Below are 21,106 nucleotides of genomic sequence, written 5' to 3' on the forward strand. Positions count from 1 at the left end.
AGAACACCGCCTCTTATTGTTCTGTTTGGCCTGGGTTCAAGTCTCAAGTCTGAGGTCTACGTTAGGGTGTTCTGGATGCACAACAATGGCGAAAAGGGGCAGCTCAGTGCGCTGAGGTAGGATCGCAGAAAACGATGAGGTAGATCGGTTCGCAGAAAGCGATGAGGTAGATCGGTTTGCAGAAAGCGGTGAGGTAGCTCGGTTAAGTGAGGTGGATGTGCCCACACGATGGGGTGCTGCGGTACAAGTTCACATTCCGGTGCCGCTCTCCCCATTATCTGACGGGGCTCTTCTCTTTCCTGTCCCTGGGCTTTGAGCCTCCATGTCTTCTGGGACTGGTCCTTGTAGGTAACGTCTAAGCTCGCCAGGGTCCTCTAAGACCAGTTTTCCTTTCATGTCTGTGATCCTCATCCTTGCCGGTCCAGCGAAGCTGAAAGTTATGTTTTTGCTTCTGAGTCTGTCTCTTAGGGCTAGGAAGCCTTTCCTGACTTCCACTGTTTGTCTTGAGAAGTCCTGTGTTATTACTATTTTGTTTCCGTTCCATCTCATATTCTGGCTTTTCCTTGCAGCCGCGAAGATTGCTTCTGTGTGGTTCGCTCGCAGTGGTTTGCAAATGATGGGAAGCGGTCCTCGTCCTTGCTGGGGCTTGGTTGCCGGCACTCTATAGGCCTTGTCTATCTCAAATTGCTTGTCGAATTTTAGCCCCGTCAGCTGTGGCAGTAGGGCTTCTAGTAGGGCAGTGCAAGGCCCCGGATCGTCTTCCTCTCCCTCAGGGACTCCCAGGAGTCTTATGTTCCCCCTCCTGCTTCGATCGTCCTGCTCAGCCAACAGCTTCTGGAGGTGGTTGGCAGTTTTCATCACGAACCCCAGTTCTTTTTTCATTTGTCCGCTGGTGTCTTCGAGGTCTCCTACTCTTTTCTCAGCTGACTCCAGCCTGTCGTTCGTTTTGCTTTGGTCTGCTCTTATGCCCGCCAGTTCCAGTTGCCTATCTTTTTCTTTGTTGCTTTGGCCAGTTCATTCCCCTCGTTTATTTTCTTTAGGATAGTTTCCAGCGCGTTTTCATTCCTGAGGTCGCTCTTGAGCTTCGATGGGGAATCTGGCTGGTCCTTCCTTACTTTTTTGAGGTCGGTTTTGCCTTCTGGTACTGCCATTCCGCCAACTCTCGGTCTGGCTAGGTAGGTGTGGAGTCTATCGTTTCTTTGCTGTTCTGTTGTGGTCCCTTTGTTAGCGTTAGCCCTGTCTAGCCGGAATCTGCTTGGTTCTCTGATTGTCCTCGTTCTTGTCTTGGCCCCCGCCAGCTTCGGCTGCTCGGCAGTGTGACCCCCCTGTTAGTCGTTTATGATCTTATTTGGTGCCCTCGTGGCGCAGTTGACTGGTCTTCTTGCTGGCCGCTGGCTTAGAGAGTGTGCTCCGTTTGTCTCCTTGCTTGGTGTGCTCTCATATGCTTGCGCTGATTGTTTAAAACTTTAGTTGGCAGTCTGCGCTTTGTTGATGCCTCCCAGGTTGTGGCTTGTCTCCCCTTTAGACAAGGCGCTCTTCCCCGCGGCTTGGCTGCTGCGTTTGGCTTCATATCGCCAGTGATAGTTCTGGGCAGGCTGCGGCTGTTACTGGTCTGTGCTTATGGGGTGATGTTGTCTCGATGGTGTCTCCCCCCTCTGGGGTACTTGCTACTCCCCACACTGGTTTAGCCACTGAGTTCCAGTACCTAGGTCCGGGCGGGATATTCTCTCCTGCTCTGTGCAGGATTACGATATTGCCTTCAACCTCCCTCTTTGGCGGCTGCCGTGGCATGGTGTTACTTCTCCCTACGCTGTTCGCTTGCGATAAGAGACACCGTGTGTGCCTTCCCCCCTCTGACTTTGGGAGTCCTTCTCTCGCTGTGCCAGCCCGGCTGTTGTTGTTTACGCTCTCATTCCGCGTCTGCGCGTGCCCAAGATGGCTGCTCCCAGTGCTGGCTCTTTCGCTTTCATTTTCCGCCTTCGCTCGCGGTGATGTCTTTAGTTGCGGTCTACTCCCTGCTATCTCCTTTAGCTTGTCGGTGAGTAGGGTTAGTTGGTGAGCTTAGATTGAGAGGGCTGTGAGACTGCCCTTACCTCTAGCCGTGCTCGGATTCTCTCTCGCTCAGTTCGTCCGTGTTACTGGGGGCACGCCGCCATCTTGTCTTGTAGGCTCGTCCTCTCCTCGAAAGTTCTTTGGCTGTTTTGTTTGACTCTTTTCACCAAAAGTACCTTCCGTTGGTGTTTCGTGTTGCCCTGTGTGTTCGTACACAGCTTCCTTGGTTTTGTTGTGGGTTTTAAGCCCGTTTCGCTGGTTTCCTCGCCATTATTTGTCTCGGGGTGGCAGAGGTAACGGACTCAGGCTCCTGTCCACCTTGCCTAGTTGCGAATCCATCTGGTTCAACTCTAAGGTCCAATACAAAGGGAAAACTCTAGCCAACAGCACCTGGTACGGGAAAGGAATCTCAACCCCAACACAACTCGAAGGAAACAGCACACCACTAACATTCGAAGCCCTAAAACAAGCCCATAACCTACCAACGGCCGAGTTCTATGAATTTCTCAAAATCAGAGCGGCCATCACAAAAGCAAATCTAGACAAAAAGATCCCCTCCATCATACAATACATGCATAACCTGAACAAGATAGGCCACCAGACCTTGCACATATACAAACTCCTGAGCCCTGCCACATCGAACTTCAACACCAAGGCAGTAGGGTTCTGGGAGACACTGCTCGCGAGACAACTGAGCAAGAGGGAAATGTGCTTCCTGTGGCTTTCAGCATCCCAGAACAAGGTCTCTCCCCAGGTGGCACAAACTAAATATTGGCTACTACACAGGGTCTACTGGACACCGGCCCGCCTAGCGGAGGTCGGAGTCAGAGACAACGACACCTGCTGGAACTGCCAAAAAGAGAGAGGTGACCTCAGCCACCTGATTTTCTACTGCACCAAAGTAAGGAATTTTTCGGAGCAAAGTCAGAGACTTCATCACTAAGGTAGCAGGGAGAGAAATACAACCAGGCTTTGCGGGGCTAGCCACTGCATTTATGGTTACAGATTTAGACTCCAAGGGGGACAGGGACCTGATAGACCTTCTCCTTACCACAGCAGTCAAGACAATACTGGCGAAATGGAAAGATACGGGCAAGGCGACCTTCAAAGGTTGGGTCAATTGGGTCCCCTTCCTCAGAGGGGCGGACAATATAACGGCACTACATGCACCCAACCACACAGCAAGGGGTGAATGTGGGCCTCGCTGGATAGACACCCGGGGACAAATAAACCCACAAACAAACTCCCATAGAAGCCCCCACAATCGGCCCACCGAAGGCAAAAAGGGCTAGTAAACAGCACTGGATCATCACTGCAGAGAATCATCAAACATCTTAACGCTCTGTCTCCACCCCCCGCACCTCCTCTCTTTCTTCTTTCCTTTTTGTGGGGGTATAACATTGTGACCGAGAACAATTTACGCCAGCCAGAAATTCGAGAAATGTCGATTTAATTAACCCGTACAAGCCACTACGCCTAATGTAACCCCGAAGGCGTCTGTACGCACCCTCACACACCACTACTACTGTATTGTATATACCTATATAATCTTCAATAAAATACTTTGAAATCGAATTTTACCTGACTCGTATGGCCTCGGTGAAGCGTTGTACTGGCTGTCACTTGTGCTGAAGCAGCGCGTTTGCTGGTTTTACCGCTTAGTCGGTGCTGATAATGAAGCGGATGCAAACATTCAACAACAGGGCCACTGAAGGGACGGGTTGAAGGTGCTGCAGGGTTCCCTTGAGGCACATTGTCGAACAAAGGTAGTGGTAGCCAGACTGCCCACCAAAAAGCCTTGGCAGCGTAAAGCTCAGCCTTGAGTTATTTCACGTCCTGGAGTCTGGGGGAAAACGGTAGCTGCCTGAAACTTGCTGGAGGTCAGGACTTCATTTCCCACAATGCACTAGACTATGCACTTTTGGTCGATCCCTCTGCAGGCCCAATGGCCAGTGATTCTTTGGTTCTGGGAGCTTGCTTTACCTGCAGGCTGCAGGGGACTAGTACTTCTAGATCAATAAAGTTCTGGTGTTGGCTTTAGCACGGAGAAGGGTTCCTCTTGTCTTTTGAACCGGTCTCTGGTCTGGGATGAATCACAGTCACTAAAGTCATGACCGTAAACTGCAAGGTAAACAAGCGTAGAGCATGGTTCTGCTGAGGGAACAAAGTTGAGAATGTTTCCTCATGCAAATACCTGGGTGTGTGGTTGGAAAGACGGGGCACCACATAGCCCAGATTACTTCACAACAGGCAAGTGCCAACTCTCTAACCTGGGCATTCTGCAAGTTGAAAAAATCCATCCAGAGTCCTCAGTCACTTGTGCTACTAAAGGTAGTGACTAGTAAACTGCTACCCAACATCTCGTAAGGATCAGTTGTGTTTCATTGTATAATGGCTCAACAGGGCAGAAGTTAGCAGCTACGGGAAAATCTTCACCTTACCATACTGCACAACACATGCTCAAGAACGACTAGAATTTAATTTAACCTCGCTACAGCTTGTATTAAATTCAACATATCTAGCCTACTTTTTGATACTGGAGCAGGCACCTTCTGGCGCATTTAAACACATGATGTGGCCAGTAATAAACGGAAGAGAATCAAACTGGCATCAATATCTGGTCTGCTCAATAAATGATCTAGAAGCGGATGCCAGCTGTGCCGTCGACCTTCCAGATAGACAGATGGCCGAACTCCACCTCAAGCAAGTAAAAATAATATCCCAGGACCATTATTGCAAATGTTGAAAAGAAAGGCCCATGTCACTGGGCTTCCAAATTATATGACCCCAGAGCACTAGCAATCTACCTATCCCAAACTCTGTCCAGAGAAGTGTAAACAAGTTTAATGAAATGTAACCCCTTCACCGCTGGGGTAATTCCCCCACGGCGCGGGGAGGAGGTGGGGGGCGCTGCGGCACCGCTGTGCTCGTGACAAGCCCAGCTCGTCATGAGCCACAGTGGAGTGGTGCTCATGACGAGCTGGGCGGAGTCGTGACTGATTCTCCCGCACAGGCTGAGAATCAATTACGCGTGGGCAGACCGCGACTGTTGTGACGAGCCCAGCTCGTCATGAGCACAGCTCCACTGTGCCTCATGACGAGCTGGGCTCGTCATAAGCATGGAAGGGGCTAAATTCGGCCTGCTCCCGCTCAAAGTCTTTTGGTACGGAAGAAAGGAAGGGGATGAAACCAGAATTTGTAGACTGTGCGCAATGGGCATTGAGCCACTAACCCACATATTATAATTTTGCAGACATGCAGATGGGAATGTGAAGCAACCATGGACACACAACCTTATTATCTACTTAACTCATGTTTGTCAGCTTTTGCATGTCCTTTTTCGGCTGTTGATTGTATCACACCCCGCAAGTGTTGCATTGAAATGTCTTTTTTACTGTTATTGAAATCTGGAAAGGTAATTTTTGCTTTTACAACAAAGATGAGTCCACACAGCTGTCATCTAGCTTAATAACATTTCTTAGATTAACAACCCACATTTTTGTAGGCCACAGAGGATCGAGCTCGCGACCCCCAAATAGGCAGCAAATGACCTAAAAAGTCTTGCAGTTAAAAGACTGCTTTAAACACTTTATGACAAGGGGGGACATGAGCCCCTTCTAGGCACCAAAGATCTGCGAAAAACCATTCCTCTATTGCACTGATGCAGTAGCTCAAATCACTTTACAAACCGGGGAGGCTTGATCCCTGGTGTGGCAGCAAAAGACCGCACAAATCCTGCAGTGAAGGCAGGAGGAAAGTTTTAGGTTAAAGATCTGATCCGCAGGCAGAGAAGGACCAGGGTCAAGAATGACAGCTCTGTAGTAGCAGCTCTGTAGACTCCAAGGAATATCACTGAAAAGAAAAGCCAAGGAAGATAGTAGATGTGGGGATATTTTTTAGGTTAGCGATTTGTATGTTGCAGACAAAGGAGAATCAGGGCCACGACCCTCTACCAGCTAGTAACGGACTTCAAAAGCCACTTAGAGAGTAGTCTAATGCAACAGCTCCCTGAACCTCTAACAGGAAGCAGAGCCTGCACAAAGCACTTTGACAATAGACTATGTTAACGCTAGTGGAGGCAGCAGCACAAAGGCCTTTATAACAAGGTAGTACTATTGAAAATCTGCAGCTCCCCAGTATCAAAAACAGCAAGAAGCACCTGCACGTGAAGGTAAGGCCTGGAAGATGCAAGGATGTGGTAAGGGGGGCTCTACAAGCACCCCAGGGACTATTTAATTGTTTCACGCATTGCATTGCACAAAAAGAACTACAGCTGCTTCTGAGCTGAGTATTGATCCTTTGTTTATTTGTTTTTAAACAGAATTGCAATAATTTTAAATAATTGCACAATAACTTTTTCCTGATCTGGTACCTCTATGGGAGCGTATTTGCGCCTAGCCTCGCCAATCTATACGTTCATCTTTTTGAACAGCATCATGTCCTCAACCACAGCAACCTATTCTTCCATCAGGTGTTGCTGTGGAATAGGTACATAGATGACGTGCTGGTGATATGGCGAGGCACCATTGATGAGATTAACGCCTTCCATGTCTGGCTCAATCAACAGAATTCCTTTTTGAAGTTCACGGTCGAGTACAGCGAATCTCGACTAGCCTTTTTGGATATCTCCATTTTTGTTGAGAATGGACGGTTAGAATGTGAACTTTTCAAGAAACCAATGTCGAGGAATTCCTTACTCACTTTTGATAGTCACCACCCTCGTGCCCTACGTGAAAATCTCCCGGTAGGTCAATTTTTGAAGGTACGCAGAAACTGCTCAACATCAACACTTTTTGACAAACATGCTAGAGAACTCTCTTCCAAACTCCAGGCCCGTGATTATCCTAAATCCTTAGTACGGAGAGCATGGAAAAGAGCACATAACATCAGTTGAGATGCTTTACTCGATCATAGCACTCCTAAACCTGCTGTTAACAGACTAACATTTGTTAACACCTTTTGCACACTGTCTAATAAAGTTCAGAAGACAGTACGCAAACACTGGCGTATTCTGAATATAGCCACTGCAAGCATTCCACCACCACTGTTTGCGTTCAAGAGAGGTCCTAGTCTGCGCGATAGCCTAGTATATACTCGACGACGTCTACAGTCTAAACAAGAGTCCAACACCCTCTGGGGGCTTCCGCCAGTACGCGGTCACCATCCATGTGGGTCATGTAGTGTGTGCCCTCAGACCGTTAAAACTGACTCTGTGGATATTGGGACTGGCCGACTGTGGATTTAAAAAAACCATACACACTGTAACACAGAACGTGTAATGTACATGATCTCATGTCCCTGCTCACTCAAGTACATCGGTCACACCACCCGTAAAATTAAACTGCGGATTAGTGAGCACAAAAGCACTATACACTGTAACAAGCAATCTACATGCCTCACCAACCACTTCCTAAATCTTAAACACCAAGCAGATGACATCAGATGGTTGATTCTCGAGCATCCCATGATTCCTCAACACGTGACAGATATATCCAGGTTTCTGTTTATCAAGGATTAAAATGGATTTTTAGGCTCAAAACTGACACAGAGGGCCTAAATGATAACATTCCATGGGTCTCGATATGAATGAGTATCATACAGTAACTTTGGCAACTAGTATACATTGCGCTAGCCATGGCAGGTAGATCAGGCTTGATCTACTGATAATATACTTTGTAGTCTGTTATATAGCTGATTACACCATTTACAGACAACCCACTGAAATGGACTTACCATCTTTTTAAGGCACCTTACTGTAAATTTGACGAGCTCTACAGGTTCGGATATGAATGAGTGTCATATAATACCTATTTTTTCTCTAGTACACATTGCTCCAGCAAAGCGGGTAGAACAGGCTTGATCTACTGATAACACACTCTATAGCCTGTAGCACAACGGGTCGCATCATTTGCTGACCGTTTTTCTTAAATACCTTTTTCTTAAATACCATCTTCTATGCCATCTTATTTGTAACTAAATTAGTACCATCCCATCAATGGACTTTAGGCATACAATAAATAGCATTTGACTCTTGAACTTAATGTTGGTGGCTGTTACTTTACCAGTCAAATTAAAAGAATTTTACTACATAATTCTTCTGAGACTTGTATGCGAGATCTGTAATTACAAATGATGCATATTCCTTACATACCAGATTAACTCTCTTGATACTGCTATCTAATGACCCTGTGGTTGGTCTTGAGAGATGACCATATGACATATAGATTTACTTCCATTTTGAACTAAATAAAGGAACGATTACGTTTGTTAAGCTTTACTCCAGTTCGCTCTCGACTAAGCGAACGGAGATCATGACTTGTGCTGACACTGCCTATAAAGCTATGAAGCTGTAGATATTCGTGCACTCGATATCCGGCAGCAGCCCCGTACATGCGCTTTAGATGAACACTATTATGTCTGTGCATGCCCGGTGGCGGTTCAGGTTTCTAGTTGCTCGCGCATGAGCATTTTACTCCGACAGAGATGGTGAGCGTTCGTTCAAGTCGCAGGATCAGTGTTGCAAGGCGCCAATTGAATTTCCCGTAAGATTGGCTCAAAAGATGTTAAATACCAACTAACCAATCAGCCCCGCTATAAAAGAGGACGTCGAACCTTCCTCGGTACCTCCCACACTGCTTCCGGGTTGCAACGAGGTACCGACGGACAGGTAAGACGATCCTTGCCAGCGCTGTTGTTTTGAACCCTAATTCTCTTTGTTGGTTCATGCATCTCTTCTTTTTACCTGGGGTTCATACATTTTGTTTTACCTGTGGGTTTGAACATAGCCCTGGTGGAACTTAATGGAGAATAGTCTGCTAAATACTACGAGTTGAGCTGCATGCTAACCTCTGTTATCTTTCTACTACCGTTTGTTGAAAACTTTCAAATCAGGGATTTGCCTTTAGGTCTGTACGTATCTTTGGTAGAATTAAATCGAGGATTCTTGACAGACACCACTATTTGAGCAGAAGGTCAGAGCTAGTATTCACATACAACTAATAGGTCCTTTCACTGATAATATGTATTGATGAAAATAATCTGCTCATATAATCATACTTGCAGAGAGGGGCATGTCAACACGAGAAAATGCCCTTTTTATAGATATTGTGTTCATGTGATATTCTGAGTTATTCTAACATCTGACATAGAACACTGCCATTGAGAAATGAATTCACTCCATATAAGAACCATCGTCGTCAGAGCATGAGCTCGCTTTTTCACATGGCGATAATTGTAATGATTCTGTAGTCTTTTGAATTTCGGTTTTTATTTGATTTTTAATAAGGAGATATAAGGTGGATAATACCATTACCACATGTTCCCTTATTTTGCTTACAAATAGAGCGGGGCCTCAACCACCGAGCAGTTGCCGGGTGAGGGGAGGCATACTCCCACAAAAAGCTGGGTGAGTACTTACCATGATACATATTGCAAACCACTATTGCCTTATTAATATCATAGAATGACTAGGCACAGACGATCACAATGTATGATTGATCTTTTTGACCCCTTTTACCTCGATGCTCTGAATGTTGCTTTTTGTTAGTTTGATTTAGTTGTTGCACTAAATTTTCCCTTTCACTTTTAGGAAGGAAGAGATAGATCCTATCTACGTGTACATTGGAATGGTACCTGGTAGGGTGGTAATACACCACTGATGTGTTTACTTCTTCATGAAAAATTAGATGTATAGTAGAGTTCACTCACTTTTATCTTTTCTGCAGTAGCAATTAATACCATAAGGTCCTGAAGAAAGCCGGGCAAGTTGGCCACACGGCTGAAACATGTCGACCTCATACTTTGCCAAGAGATAGTTAAATCTTTTGCATACTATCAGGCGGTTTTTACTCATGACACCAGGACAATACTTAATAAACATATTTTTTGTCCTCTTAGTCATTTTTAGTTTCACATACACTTAGCACTTGCACTGCACTCCATCAGTGATATTCATACTTTGAACAAACTGTGGCTGAGAACGTCTGAGAACAATAGGTCAAGTTTCCATCCTTGTTAGCCTTAGAGCTACACTGGCTACATCTGACCCTTCTCTCAGAGTCTTCCAAATGACGATGCTCCGCCAAATGGGTGGGCTGATGGAGACACTGTTTCTCAAGCCAGCGTTTGTGCAAGCTATGTCGATCTGGTGAGAAGTTCACTTTTTGAGCATTCGAGGTTGTTGTGTCAATTCTCAGACCGACTTTCTCCCTGTAGTTGTATATATCTCTTCTTTGTCCTTCATTACATGTCGATTCGTATCTTATGTTCTGGTGCCAGGGGTGCCCGTTAAATCCTAGATTGAGGGGAGTGCAAGTAGCCCATGGGCTACTAGGTCTAGCTTCTAATTCACCCATGAGGTGACCACATCTGTGGGTGTGTGTAACCTTTCCTTCTAGAAACCTTTATACTGCCACTTCTAACAATGGTAGAACCCTTCCTTGGCTGTACAGACCAGGTCACTCACTCTAGGCAGTGGTTAGCCTTCTGGGGGTGTACACCTCCTGACTACCTAATTTTCCTGGTTGCCCGGGTGCAAATGTGCCTGGGGCAGAGGTTTGACTGTTTCATCCTTGTAAAGGCAGCTTGGTTGCATATCAGAGACAGTGGGAGCTTTAAAGCTCACCACCTTGATGTGCCACTTCATAAGGCATCCGGTCAGGGAAGGAGGTGACAACCCCTTCCCAGGCAGGCCTTTGTTTCTGACTCCTGGAAGTGTTCCCACCTTCTGGCAGGGGGTCAGTTTCCTGTTTTGTCTGCAGCAGCTGCAGACTGTCAGCCACGGCACAGGAAAGGCTGCAGCAGCGAGGTGTGCATTCTCTAAGATAGCCACCTGGATGCATGTCACATTAAATCTGACTTTATGAAAAATTATTTTTAGATAAGAGGTGTTTGATACCAAACATGACATTTTTCAGTGGTCGCATAATGGAACTGGAAACCCTGGGGTGCCTGGGTGCCAGCCCATGTTATCTTTTGGCTCCTGAACATTTATGGTAGCCCTTAAAGAAAAGAGGCTACTTTAAGGGCATATTAGCTTGCACTTATATGTCCATACCTTTAATATAATGCACCCTAACTCCTGTGCTCAGGAGGCCTACTTTAGGGGTGATTGGCATCTATTAAGAATAGTGCTGTGACCTTGCCACTCATGGTGAGGGCAATGTTGAGATGGAGCAGTATGCACAGTATGCAATGGCAGGACTGCTGTCATCTGTTTACTTGTGTCACTCAGGGTGGCACAATCAGGGCTTCAGTCTCTGGGTACCACCGGTACCAATTACCAGGGCCTTTAAGTGAGTTAAAGTCCTTGACAAATGGGACTGCCAAGTCACATACATCTTATTTAGGGAGAGAGCACTAGCACTGAGACCTGGTTAGCAGGCTCCCGTGCAATTCAGAGTCGATAACTAGCAGCCAGCAGTTCAAAAGGGGGCAAAAATTGGGGGGAAACCTGCAAAATGCCTGTTTTCTTACACAGCTCCCCCACCCTCTAGTTAACACAAAGTGCAGACTCAATCCCACTGTTGGTGCGTCTTCCTGCCAGCGAGGAAGGAGTTAGGTAAAACTGGCTGACCTATTGCAGGGCCTATTCCGCCTCACATCTTTCTGTCATGGTAACTCCCTCTGGGCAGTTCACCCACCTCAACTATGACAGGACCTAATGTAAACTGGACCTTAGCTGAAGCTGTGTTTTTATCTTCATCCTCTTTTGCCTTGGGTAGTGTGGTGGCCACTTCTTCTATCCCTACCTTAGCTAGTGCAACACCTAGCTGGCCCAAAGAGGCCAGCCAACACTTGAGCAACCCCCCATGACCAGCAGGGTCAGGGGGCCTAATTGGCTTCTTTTCATGGAGTCTGCCTCCCGTGCAAAGTACAGTGCTTCCATGAACGCTAGCAGCCAGCAAAGGCTCCTGACAGCTGTCATTGTCCAGAACCACATCCTGAGCTCTCCACTGAAAGGTGGATTGGGTATCTTAGAGGCAACTGTGGGTCCTTGGAGGCTCTTTAACTGCTTTAACTGTTCAGATGGGGGAAGCAACCACTTCATATGGGAGACATCCTTCCTCCACTCTTTCGTCTGTCAGTTCAGAGGTGACACCCAGTTGCCTGACTGTCCAGGAATTCTTGGGGGTCTGGAAAGGCCTTGCCAGTGCCAACTTTGGGGTTCTGCCTTATTGAGATAGAATGCCCTTGGTCTCCTGCTAAGAGTGGACTTCCTTTACCTTTCGCCCCTTTCTACTTTGGGCCTAAGCCTTTTAACCTTAGGAACAGGATCTCCAGGATCCTTGGGTTGGGCAGCACTCTGGGCGACTGCCCCTTCTGGGTTCAGTACCACCTCTGGGAGGTAATTGCCTAGTATGCAATCTAGGGGGAGGTCAGGGCACCCCCTCTCTCTAGGGACCCTAAGGCCACAGGTCTGGTTGTGACCTCCCCTGGGATTACTCTTATTCTCCTTACTTCTCCTGGCAAATACGGGTCAGGGGACCCTAACCTGTCAACCACTACGGTATGACTGGCACCGGTGTCTCTCAGGGCAGTGGTTGAGATACCATTCATATGAATGGAGTGGAGGTGCTTGCTACCACCCTCAGGGATCAGCAACTTACCATCTGGACCCCGTTCCCAGGTAAAAGTTATTAGGACTTCCTCATTTGAGGTGTCCTCTTCAGATGATACGTTGGCCAGCCCAGTGGTAACCCTCTGTAGTGCCCTGGAGGTCAAAACACAGCCTGTTGTCTAAGAGTTTCTTTAGCCCTGGATCCCCCTTACTCTGCTTGCCAGAGGTGGGGTGGGTCTGGATCTTCTCCTTTCTAGCCTCTTGGGGTTCTGAGGTAGTCTCTTTGGAGGGCTTACCACCCTCATCCTTTCCTTTTCATGGGCCTGACCCCTCCTTTCTTGAGCCTCCCCTTTGGGTTTTCATGGACACTCATGCCCTAATCCACTCATCGTAATCAACAAAACGAAATGCCAGTACTGCACAATAATTTCTTAAATTCCCACTCATCAGCGTTGTTGTCCAACTGTCTACGGCTGGAAAGCTCATAATCTACCAGATAGTGGTGTAATTTGTCTGCGGTACAGTTGGTTATGCTCTTTCATAATCAAATTATATAGCCCATCAAAGGTGTCCACCTCATTGCTTTTTACCCAGCCTTGTTGTGCTTTGACTGAGGAGTCTACTAAGTCCACCGAGTCTCTTGTTGCTGCCTTTTTGGGTGTCCTTACTCAGCCACATCCTCATTGAGGGCGAGAAGTCTATCTGTTTCCTTGACTGAGAATAACTTCCATAGTAGAGAGCCCCTGTCCTGGTGACCTATCTTTCTCATTTTGCAGGCCTTCTCAAAGGCTACAGACCATTTGTCAATGTCATCACGATCATTAAACTTTGGGACAACCCCTTTGGGGATCATAAGGTCAAAGGTTTACACTTTTCCCCTATTTACTTTTCTGCCACTGATATGTTTGGGCTTTAATTCCATCTTGACTCTTCTTTCCTTAAGGGCTAGGCTCCTTTCCTCAAGTTCAACCTTTTCCAATCTAGTGAGAGGAGATCAAGTTCTTCCTCAAGGCACACTACCTGTTGGACTTGGCCCTTTTTGCAGGGTCATCCCTAAACTTTTTGCCTTTCTCCTAGCATTTTTTCTGACATGGTGTTGGTGGTTTTAGGACTCTGGGCACTTTAGCACTGCTGTCCAGTGTAAAGTGTGTGTGCTCTCTGTGTTAAATATGGTAAGATTGGTCTACACCTGTTTGGCCTATTTAATTTACCTGCCAGTCCCCTGTAAAGTGGTATCCCATATACCCAGGGCTGGTAAATTAAATTCTACTGGTAGGCTTGCAGCGCTGATTGTGCCACCCACTGAAGTAGCCTTGCAAACCTATCTCAGGCCTCTGCAATTGCAGGGTCTGCGCGCGCAGTGTTATTGTCGCTGTGATGTGCCACCTAAAGTGTGTGCCATGTCTGTGACCCCCTTTTACTACATGTCAGTCCACCCTAAGGTAGGACATGGATCTTAAGTGTGTGACATGTCCTGGTAGTGACAAACAGCCATTTTGGCTTCTCACTACTGTGGGGCTACCCTCCCATAGGAATGCATTGGGGATTCCCTGATAAGTGTTTCAGTGGTAATTCCTGATATGAGAGGAGCAGCGTGGTCAAGTTTGGTATCTTTGAAATAGTAATAATAAATGCTACGCAATGGTGTGCGCAAATTTATTATAACTATTTTAGAAATGCCACTTTTAGAAGTTGGCATTTCTGTGTGCTATGTGTCTGCCTGTCTAATGTGATTTGCATGTCTGGCTTTTGAGTGACAGGGGCAGGTGAGGTTTGTGTCACGTCTGATGGAATCCCCAGCGTAGGGGCTCCCCTGAATGGTTGGGACTGAGCAGTGACCCACCCCACTTTATGCTGTTAAGGATTGCCGGTGCCCACCCCGCTTCTGGTATGTGCTCTTGAGTGGGTGCCCACCCCCCTTTTTGCTTCTCTTTTAAGGCAGGTGCCCACCCCGCCATTACTGTGGTCAACGCGGGTACCCACCCGCACTTAATCCGAGAGAAGTCACTGCCGCAGCCCGATCCACCGAACAAGAAGTAAGGTGGCCTCGCCTGACTGTGGGCGTGGCGTAAACCGCATCCTGCGAGCTGGGAGAGGACGTCCCGCCTGCCAGGGAGGAGAGCGAGTCCCCGAGGAGTGGGGGCTCTCCTGAACATGCCGAGGAAACCGGGAGAAGTGAGGCCGCCTGTACTGGAGGAGTCCTGCCCAGAGAGTACGCAGTGAGTAGGGCTTCTCCATGGTTGATGCCTCTGAGGCACTGCGAGTGCCAGTCTTTGTTTGTGCTTATAGCTACACCGCAATTGCGGCCAGCTGCATCAAGGGGGCACTTTTGTTTCTTAAGAGTGCCTAAATGGGGCTCAAACGGCACGTGTAGTGCCCTTGCCATTTTTCCCAACAAGGGGGGCACATTTGTTCTTAGGTCTCCAGGAGGGGGCCGGAGGGCACCGAGGTGCCCGTGCCTGTCTTGTCTCTTCACAGCTGCACCACACCAGCGCAGGCAGCTGCAACATTTGGCAGCCTTTTTGATAGAAGTACCTAAGTGGGACAAGAGAGGCACAGTGGTGCCAGGCCTTCTTGGTTATCCACAGCTGCACCGCACCAGAGCGGGCAGCTGCAACGATTGGGCACAGTTGTGCAGAGGGCACAGTGAGTGCCCATGCCCATGTTTTGCTTCACAGCTGCACAGCAATTAGCGACAGCTGCAACGTTTAGGTCAGAGTGTATTGAGGAGCCCCAGAAGGGGACCCAGGAGGCACAGTGGTGCCAGCGCATTGCATACATTTTGCTTTAGCTGCTAGTGGCAGCTTAGCGCCCTGACATTCTGAACAAAGGGCATTTGAGCCCTAGAGAAGGCCAGCTGGTCGGGGGTTCATAGGTGGGATGGTGAAAGGGCACAAGGCCCTAATGTAATGTATGCACCTTGTAGTGGTGTTACTGTGGTGCACTACTGAGTTCCTGCCCAATAGGTTTATGCCCAATGTAATTGATGCGTAAAGTGTTTATGCTAATGTGATGCCTACAGAGGGTGCTTATGAGGTTTAGGCCTATGTCATTTATGCATACCGTGTTTTATGGCTAATGGGATAATGCTGAGGTCATTATTGTACCAGTAGTTACTGGTTGTATTTTATATTTACTCCCTGCATTCTGATGGTTCTGACCATGGCCCGATTGGCCTGCTCCTGTATATAATCCTCTGTAAATATTACCCGTGCCAGTTGGCACAGTGTAAATGTGTGATTAGGTTTCTAATGTGTTTATGATAATACAAAGGCTATGTTTTATTTAACCTTGTGTGGAAGTTCTTTTGTGGTGTGCCTAGTGTATTGCAGCTGTGTGTGTGTTGTGCAAACGCTTTACACATTGCCTCTGGGAAACGCCTGACTGCTCGTGCCAAGCTACCAAGGGAGTGAGCAGGGGTTATCTTTAGTGTGTAGCTCCCTTGCCCTGACTAGTGTGGTGGTTTCTGCCTGGCTTAGGCACAAGCCTTAGCCAACCAGAAATCCCATTTCTAACACTACCACTTTACCAGTAGGGGATCTGCGACAGTGACTTCTATCACTTCCTGCTGGTAAAGGGGGTCTGGTAAAGGGTGGAGAGGTGTGGTCTTCACTTTCTTCCCCGTCATCTTCTATTTGGGTAGGGCATCATCCTCGCACTCCTCAGGGTCTTCTCACAAATGGCCCGCCCTCTATTTCTTACTTAAAAGGGGGTTAAAGTCTTTGCCAATTGGGGTTGCCAATTCACATGCATCATATTTAGGGAGCAGGCACTGGCTCCACTGCACTGTCAAAGTCGAAAACAGCAGCTAGTAGTCCAAATGGAGGCAAAAGGTATGGTAAACATGAATAAAGACTATTTTCTTACATTCCATCACCATTGTTCTGTGAAGTGAGTAAATTGTAAATTGATACTTGTATAGCGCACTACTCACCCGCAAGGGTCTCAAGGCGCTTGTACGAATACCACTGTGGAACCCATCCTGGCTTTCCCTGTGAGGCGTCCACTCCTGGGCACACCCAAGGTGGAGGCCAGGCATCCTTAGCGTTGTGGGGGCCGTTGTGGAGATTAAGCAAGCTATTGCCCAGAGTTTGGGCAAGAGGTCCAGAGCACACTATATGTATCTGTAGAATTATTTCTTGTTAGAGTAATGTTAGTAGGGATAGATCAAACCAAGCGTAAGTTTTCAAAGGTTTTATTCACCAGCAGTGTTCACCACTTGGGAATCACTGCACATATCACTCAAGCCGACACGTGTTTCGTCACAGCATGTGGCTGTGACTCTTCAGGGCTGATCTTAATGATCGCACTTGGCAACCGACACTCATCGACGCGACAATAAAGGCTCAACACGGCCTCCGCTCTACGGAATTTGCCTATATAACGAATTCCCCACCAACGAATTGGTTTCGGCAACCTGACTGGTGCCGCCCTTTCGAAATTTAAAAACCACCCGATAAGGACCGGGTTGGAATTATCACCGGTTCCCCGACCACGCGCCTTGATCATTAAGATCAGCCCTGAAGAGTCACAGCCACATGCTGTTACGAAACACGTGTCGGCTTGAGTGATATGTGCAGTGATTCCCAAGTGGTGAACACTGCTGGTGAGCAAAACTTTTGAAAACTTACGCTTGGTTTGATCTATCCCTACTAACATTACTCTAACAAGAAATCATTCCACAGATACATATAGTGTGCTCTGGACCTCTTGCCCAAACAGAACGAAAGGGAGGTCTCTGCCCCTTTTTCATTACAGAGGTTAAGGTTTTCCTCTGGCCAAGAAGCACCTACAACGATATCAGGACAACTAATACTTTACCGTGACAAGTTGAGCGCCTAATTTCTGAACACTAAAAAACCGACTCACAGACTATTCAATAATTATTGCCCAGAGTTGCAGAGTGGGACTCCATGATTGGAATAGGCACCGAGGCGAGAAATATCAGGTCTGTGGAATTTTTGTGCCCAAGACCCGCCGAGGCAGGGAATTGAACCCTGGTCCCGGGCTAGACCTCTGCATCAGGGTCTGCTGCTTTAACCATTGAGCCACACTTCTCTGGAGTAACAGTAGTTGCCTTCCTGATGGCTACCCTAAGATCTGATAATGAATTATTTTCTTAGGAACCAAGACCCTACACATAGTAATTCACTCACCTTGCATGCGAGTTAGCATTGCATGCTGTTCTTCAATTGAATGATTGTGTTGTCGGGCAGTGAATTATTGACGTCCTGAGGAAAGCTCTGGACCCAAGAGACCTGAGCAAAGGATCTGAAACATGTTGACTGAGAATTAGGGTCATAGGACCATAATATCCTTACCCCGATTAAGATAATTTTAATGTATGCCCAAGCAGCCACTAATAAAGGGAAGCCAAGGTTGGTTTGAGATATTGCTATCTATTCTAGGTACTAGGTAACCGTGATATTCAAAGTGCTCCCTGGAATACGATGGAGCCTTACCTGGTTTTTAGGGACCAAGATGAGATCTGGTGATGATGCATGCCACAAATAGCGTGGGTGAGGGTCTAACATGAAGAAAAAGATATCTTTTTCTTTGGAAATATGAGACAGAGTCATTAGTTGGGAAAGGAAAATATTCTGTAGTGGCAGGAGATACCCTTCTGTTTTCAGTGTTAATATATTAGGGAGAGTGTATTCCTTGGGCCAGTTTCAAGGTCTCCCCTCCCTTCTTATGAACAAGGTTCTGTTTCTACCCCTGCTTTTAATTTATAAACATCTAGTCCAATAGTATTGCAAATGGTGGAGTAATTTCCTGAAAAGGTCTGCCAGCTGCATGAGATGGAGAATTGTCTGGGCAGACAGCGAAGGGCCCTCTCCCCATCAGTGACTGACATTCCTTCTTTCTTCTTCACAGTTTATCTCTCCCCTCCCCCCCCCCTCGACGAACCCCTTTACAGGCACCAGTCATGGGGGCTATCCAACTACCTTTTTACCTGCACCACTCAACTTAAAAAGAAACGGAAAGCAGAAAAATTAATGGAAGGGTTTTTGGAAATGTTGAAATGTTATGAAATAGAGAGAGATCTTTGTGCCACACCCAAACTGATTGGCTTTCATTGATGCATTCATTTAGATAAGAACAGAAATGGTAGTTAGGCACTGTATACCGTTTGAAACAAGACATTAGTACAGATCTGCAATCATTTGCGATTACAGCTAGAGCAGGCTTTAAATGTAATTATTTTTCACTTTAAATCCTTCAGCCCCACCTGGTTAACACCACCTAACACTGGAAGTTGTACAGTTTAAATGCATGGCCATTGAGCAGCCCACAAACATGACAAACTATATGGTAAATATTTCCTTACTACTTTTGTGAACCAAGTAGCTATTAGGTTGGCTTACTTTATGAGGCAAGATCAATACATTACATTTCCTTATATTCACATTTTAGGCATCTTTGAAATTCGTCTTATTATATACTGATTTGTATTCTCATCCTAGGTGTACTGCCATATTGGCGAGTTTCTAAATTCACTCTACCAAAAAACTGACTCCAGAATATCAGCGGCAATATTTTGTCAAGGTATGTAGATTTAGATTTAAGAATTAAACATCTAGCCATAACTGTGTATACTTACCTTGACAATACATTTATAGTTGATATTCTAGTAGGTCGGTATTCACAGCCTTGATATTTTGATACACAATCTAGTTGGATGAAGTAGCAATTTACAATCAAAGGAGGAACGTTGTTTCAGTTATCGTTTTGAGCTTTCAACGTTCAGTATAGAATACTGATTCACAAGGCCCACCTCTTTAGACGCTTTACCTCAAAGTAAAATGGTGCTACCTATGCAGGTTAGTGTCACACCAATGTCATCCTGGGCCAAAACTAGGATCAGTAGGCTATGTGAAAGATATACATGTATGGTTATGTATCATGTGTTGTTTGAGTTAATCTAATAGTAACAACTCCTCTTTCAGTATTCCTCCATGCATGAAACAGAGACAATGGATTTTTGTCCTGGGATCAAATAAGCAGTTACATATCTTATTCTATAGTGGAACTTAACTTCTTGTCCCTGGTAACCTTGAAGATAGTGATTACTCCTCTAAGACGTGCAATAGATCCATAATGGAGTTGCCTAATCACGAGTTACAGAGTCTTCTCTTTGGAAGGATCCTCATGAACTTCTCTTCTTCTTACTGTTCCATGCATCGTAGTAACATCAATTGTCTACATAGGTCTTACATTTACACCGGGATGTGGCGTAGCAGAACGAGCAGACTTCAAGCCTTAACTACATACATGCTCTTTGCCACATTTCGCTTCATGTCTTGGGTGTTGTCTTGAAGAGCTGTATTTTTGAGAAAACGAGGTCTCATTTGGTAGTGCTACTGATACATGCAAACGTAACATTATGGTGAAATATTCAGCGAACTCTTAATCGGTTCCCGACTAAAAGCCCATGTATTCAGAGCACCTTGATACCTTTCATGGTCAAGAACACTTCACAAAACCTCCGGTATTCATTCATAAATCTGTCGTTTAATGTACAATATCTATTTTTTAGATGCATCTGAAGAACTAAAAAAGTCAATGGATGAAAAGAAACGAAAGAAATGCAGACAAAGAAAGAAGAAAAAGAGGTTGGGGGCACCTGGTTCTGCTGACATAAGTTGGTTAGCAGAGTTGCCATTTGTGAACACCGAAATTGGAACCATTTTTGAAAGTAAGTTAGACATTTTCTAAAATGTTTTTGCATTTCTGAAAAAAAATTGTTGGCATTCGTATGTTTTTATAGTCTGGCATAGAGAAACACCATTTATTTGATTAGTTAAACGTGCTCAAAAAATAAATATCAAAACAAATACATAGCACTCCACTACAACAAAAGGGAATAATAGTAATTTGCTCTTAACACTTTTTATGTTGGCAGTATCTCAAATTAGTCATTATTTAATACACTAGCTGTTCATTTTTTACATTATGTCTTAATAATTTAGAGGGACAAAATAAAAGGTGTGGGTTTGTAAGCACAATACAAGATACAGTAAAAGGGATAGATGTAAATGAGAAAGTCAACCTTTAAACACAAGTAATGACTTTGGGTAGCATTCAATTCTTTCATTTTAGCTCCGCAGTGCCACTGTGTAAGGGGACCAACCATATCCGTATCAGACTTTGCTCACATCTGTTAGGAATGCAATGCTACCCAGAGGAATTCTCAGAGATTATCACGAGGTTATACATATTTGGTCTAAGCATTTCCATATATAACTTTTTCTTTGTCTCTTTACCTTATATCCTATGAACATGTCTTCCTATCTGGCAGTCCTGCACAAACCATGTGAAACTTCTGCCATATTTGTATACTTTTCACTTTCTGTATCTCGTAAGCATCAAACCGTTCGGAACATTAGTGTCTGAAAAGTTTCACATCTCCGTCCATCATTTCCTTGTGTTTGCTTTGTTCGACCAAAGTTGGCAGGGTCTGCCCAGACGTGGGTCACTTGCTCACTTTACCAC

General features: G+C 45.9%; 1 protein-coding gene across 1 annotated transcript in view; it reads left to right on the forward strand.

Annotated features, from left to right (window-relative positions):
* Positions 1-21,106, forward strand: part of AKAP7 (A-kinase anchoring protein 7) — a 1,654,018-nt gene that overhangs the window by 57,870 nt on the left and 1,575,042 nt on the right. The window contains exon 2 of the mRNA XM_086927038.1: positions 20,151-20,309. Coding sequence (XP_086783164.1) covers positions 20,151-20,309 — 159 coding nt within the window. The remainder of the gene's footprint in view (positions 1-20,150; positions 20,310-21,106) is intronic.

Source organism: Lissotriton vulgaris, chromosome 6, assembly GCF_964263255.1.
Source record: "Lissotriton vulgaris chromosome 6, aLisVul1.2, whole genome shotgun sequence".
Lineage (NCBI taxonomy): Eukaryota > Metazoa > Chordata > Amphibia > Caudata > Salamandridae > Lissotriton > Lissotriton vulgaris.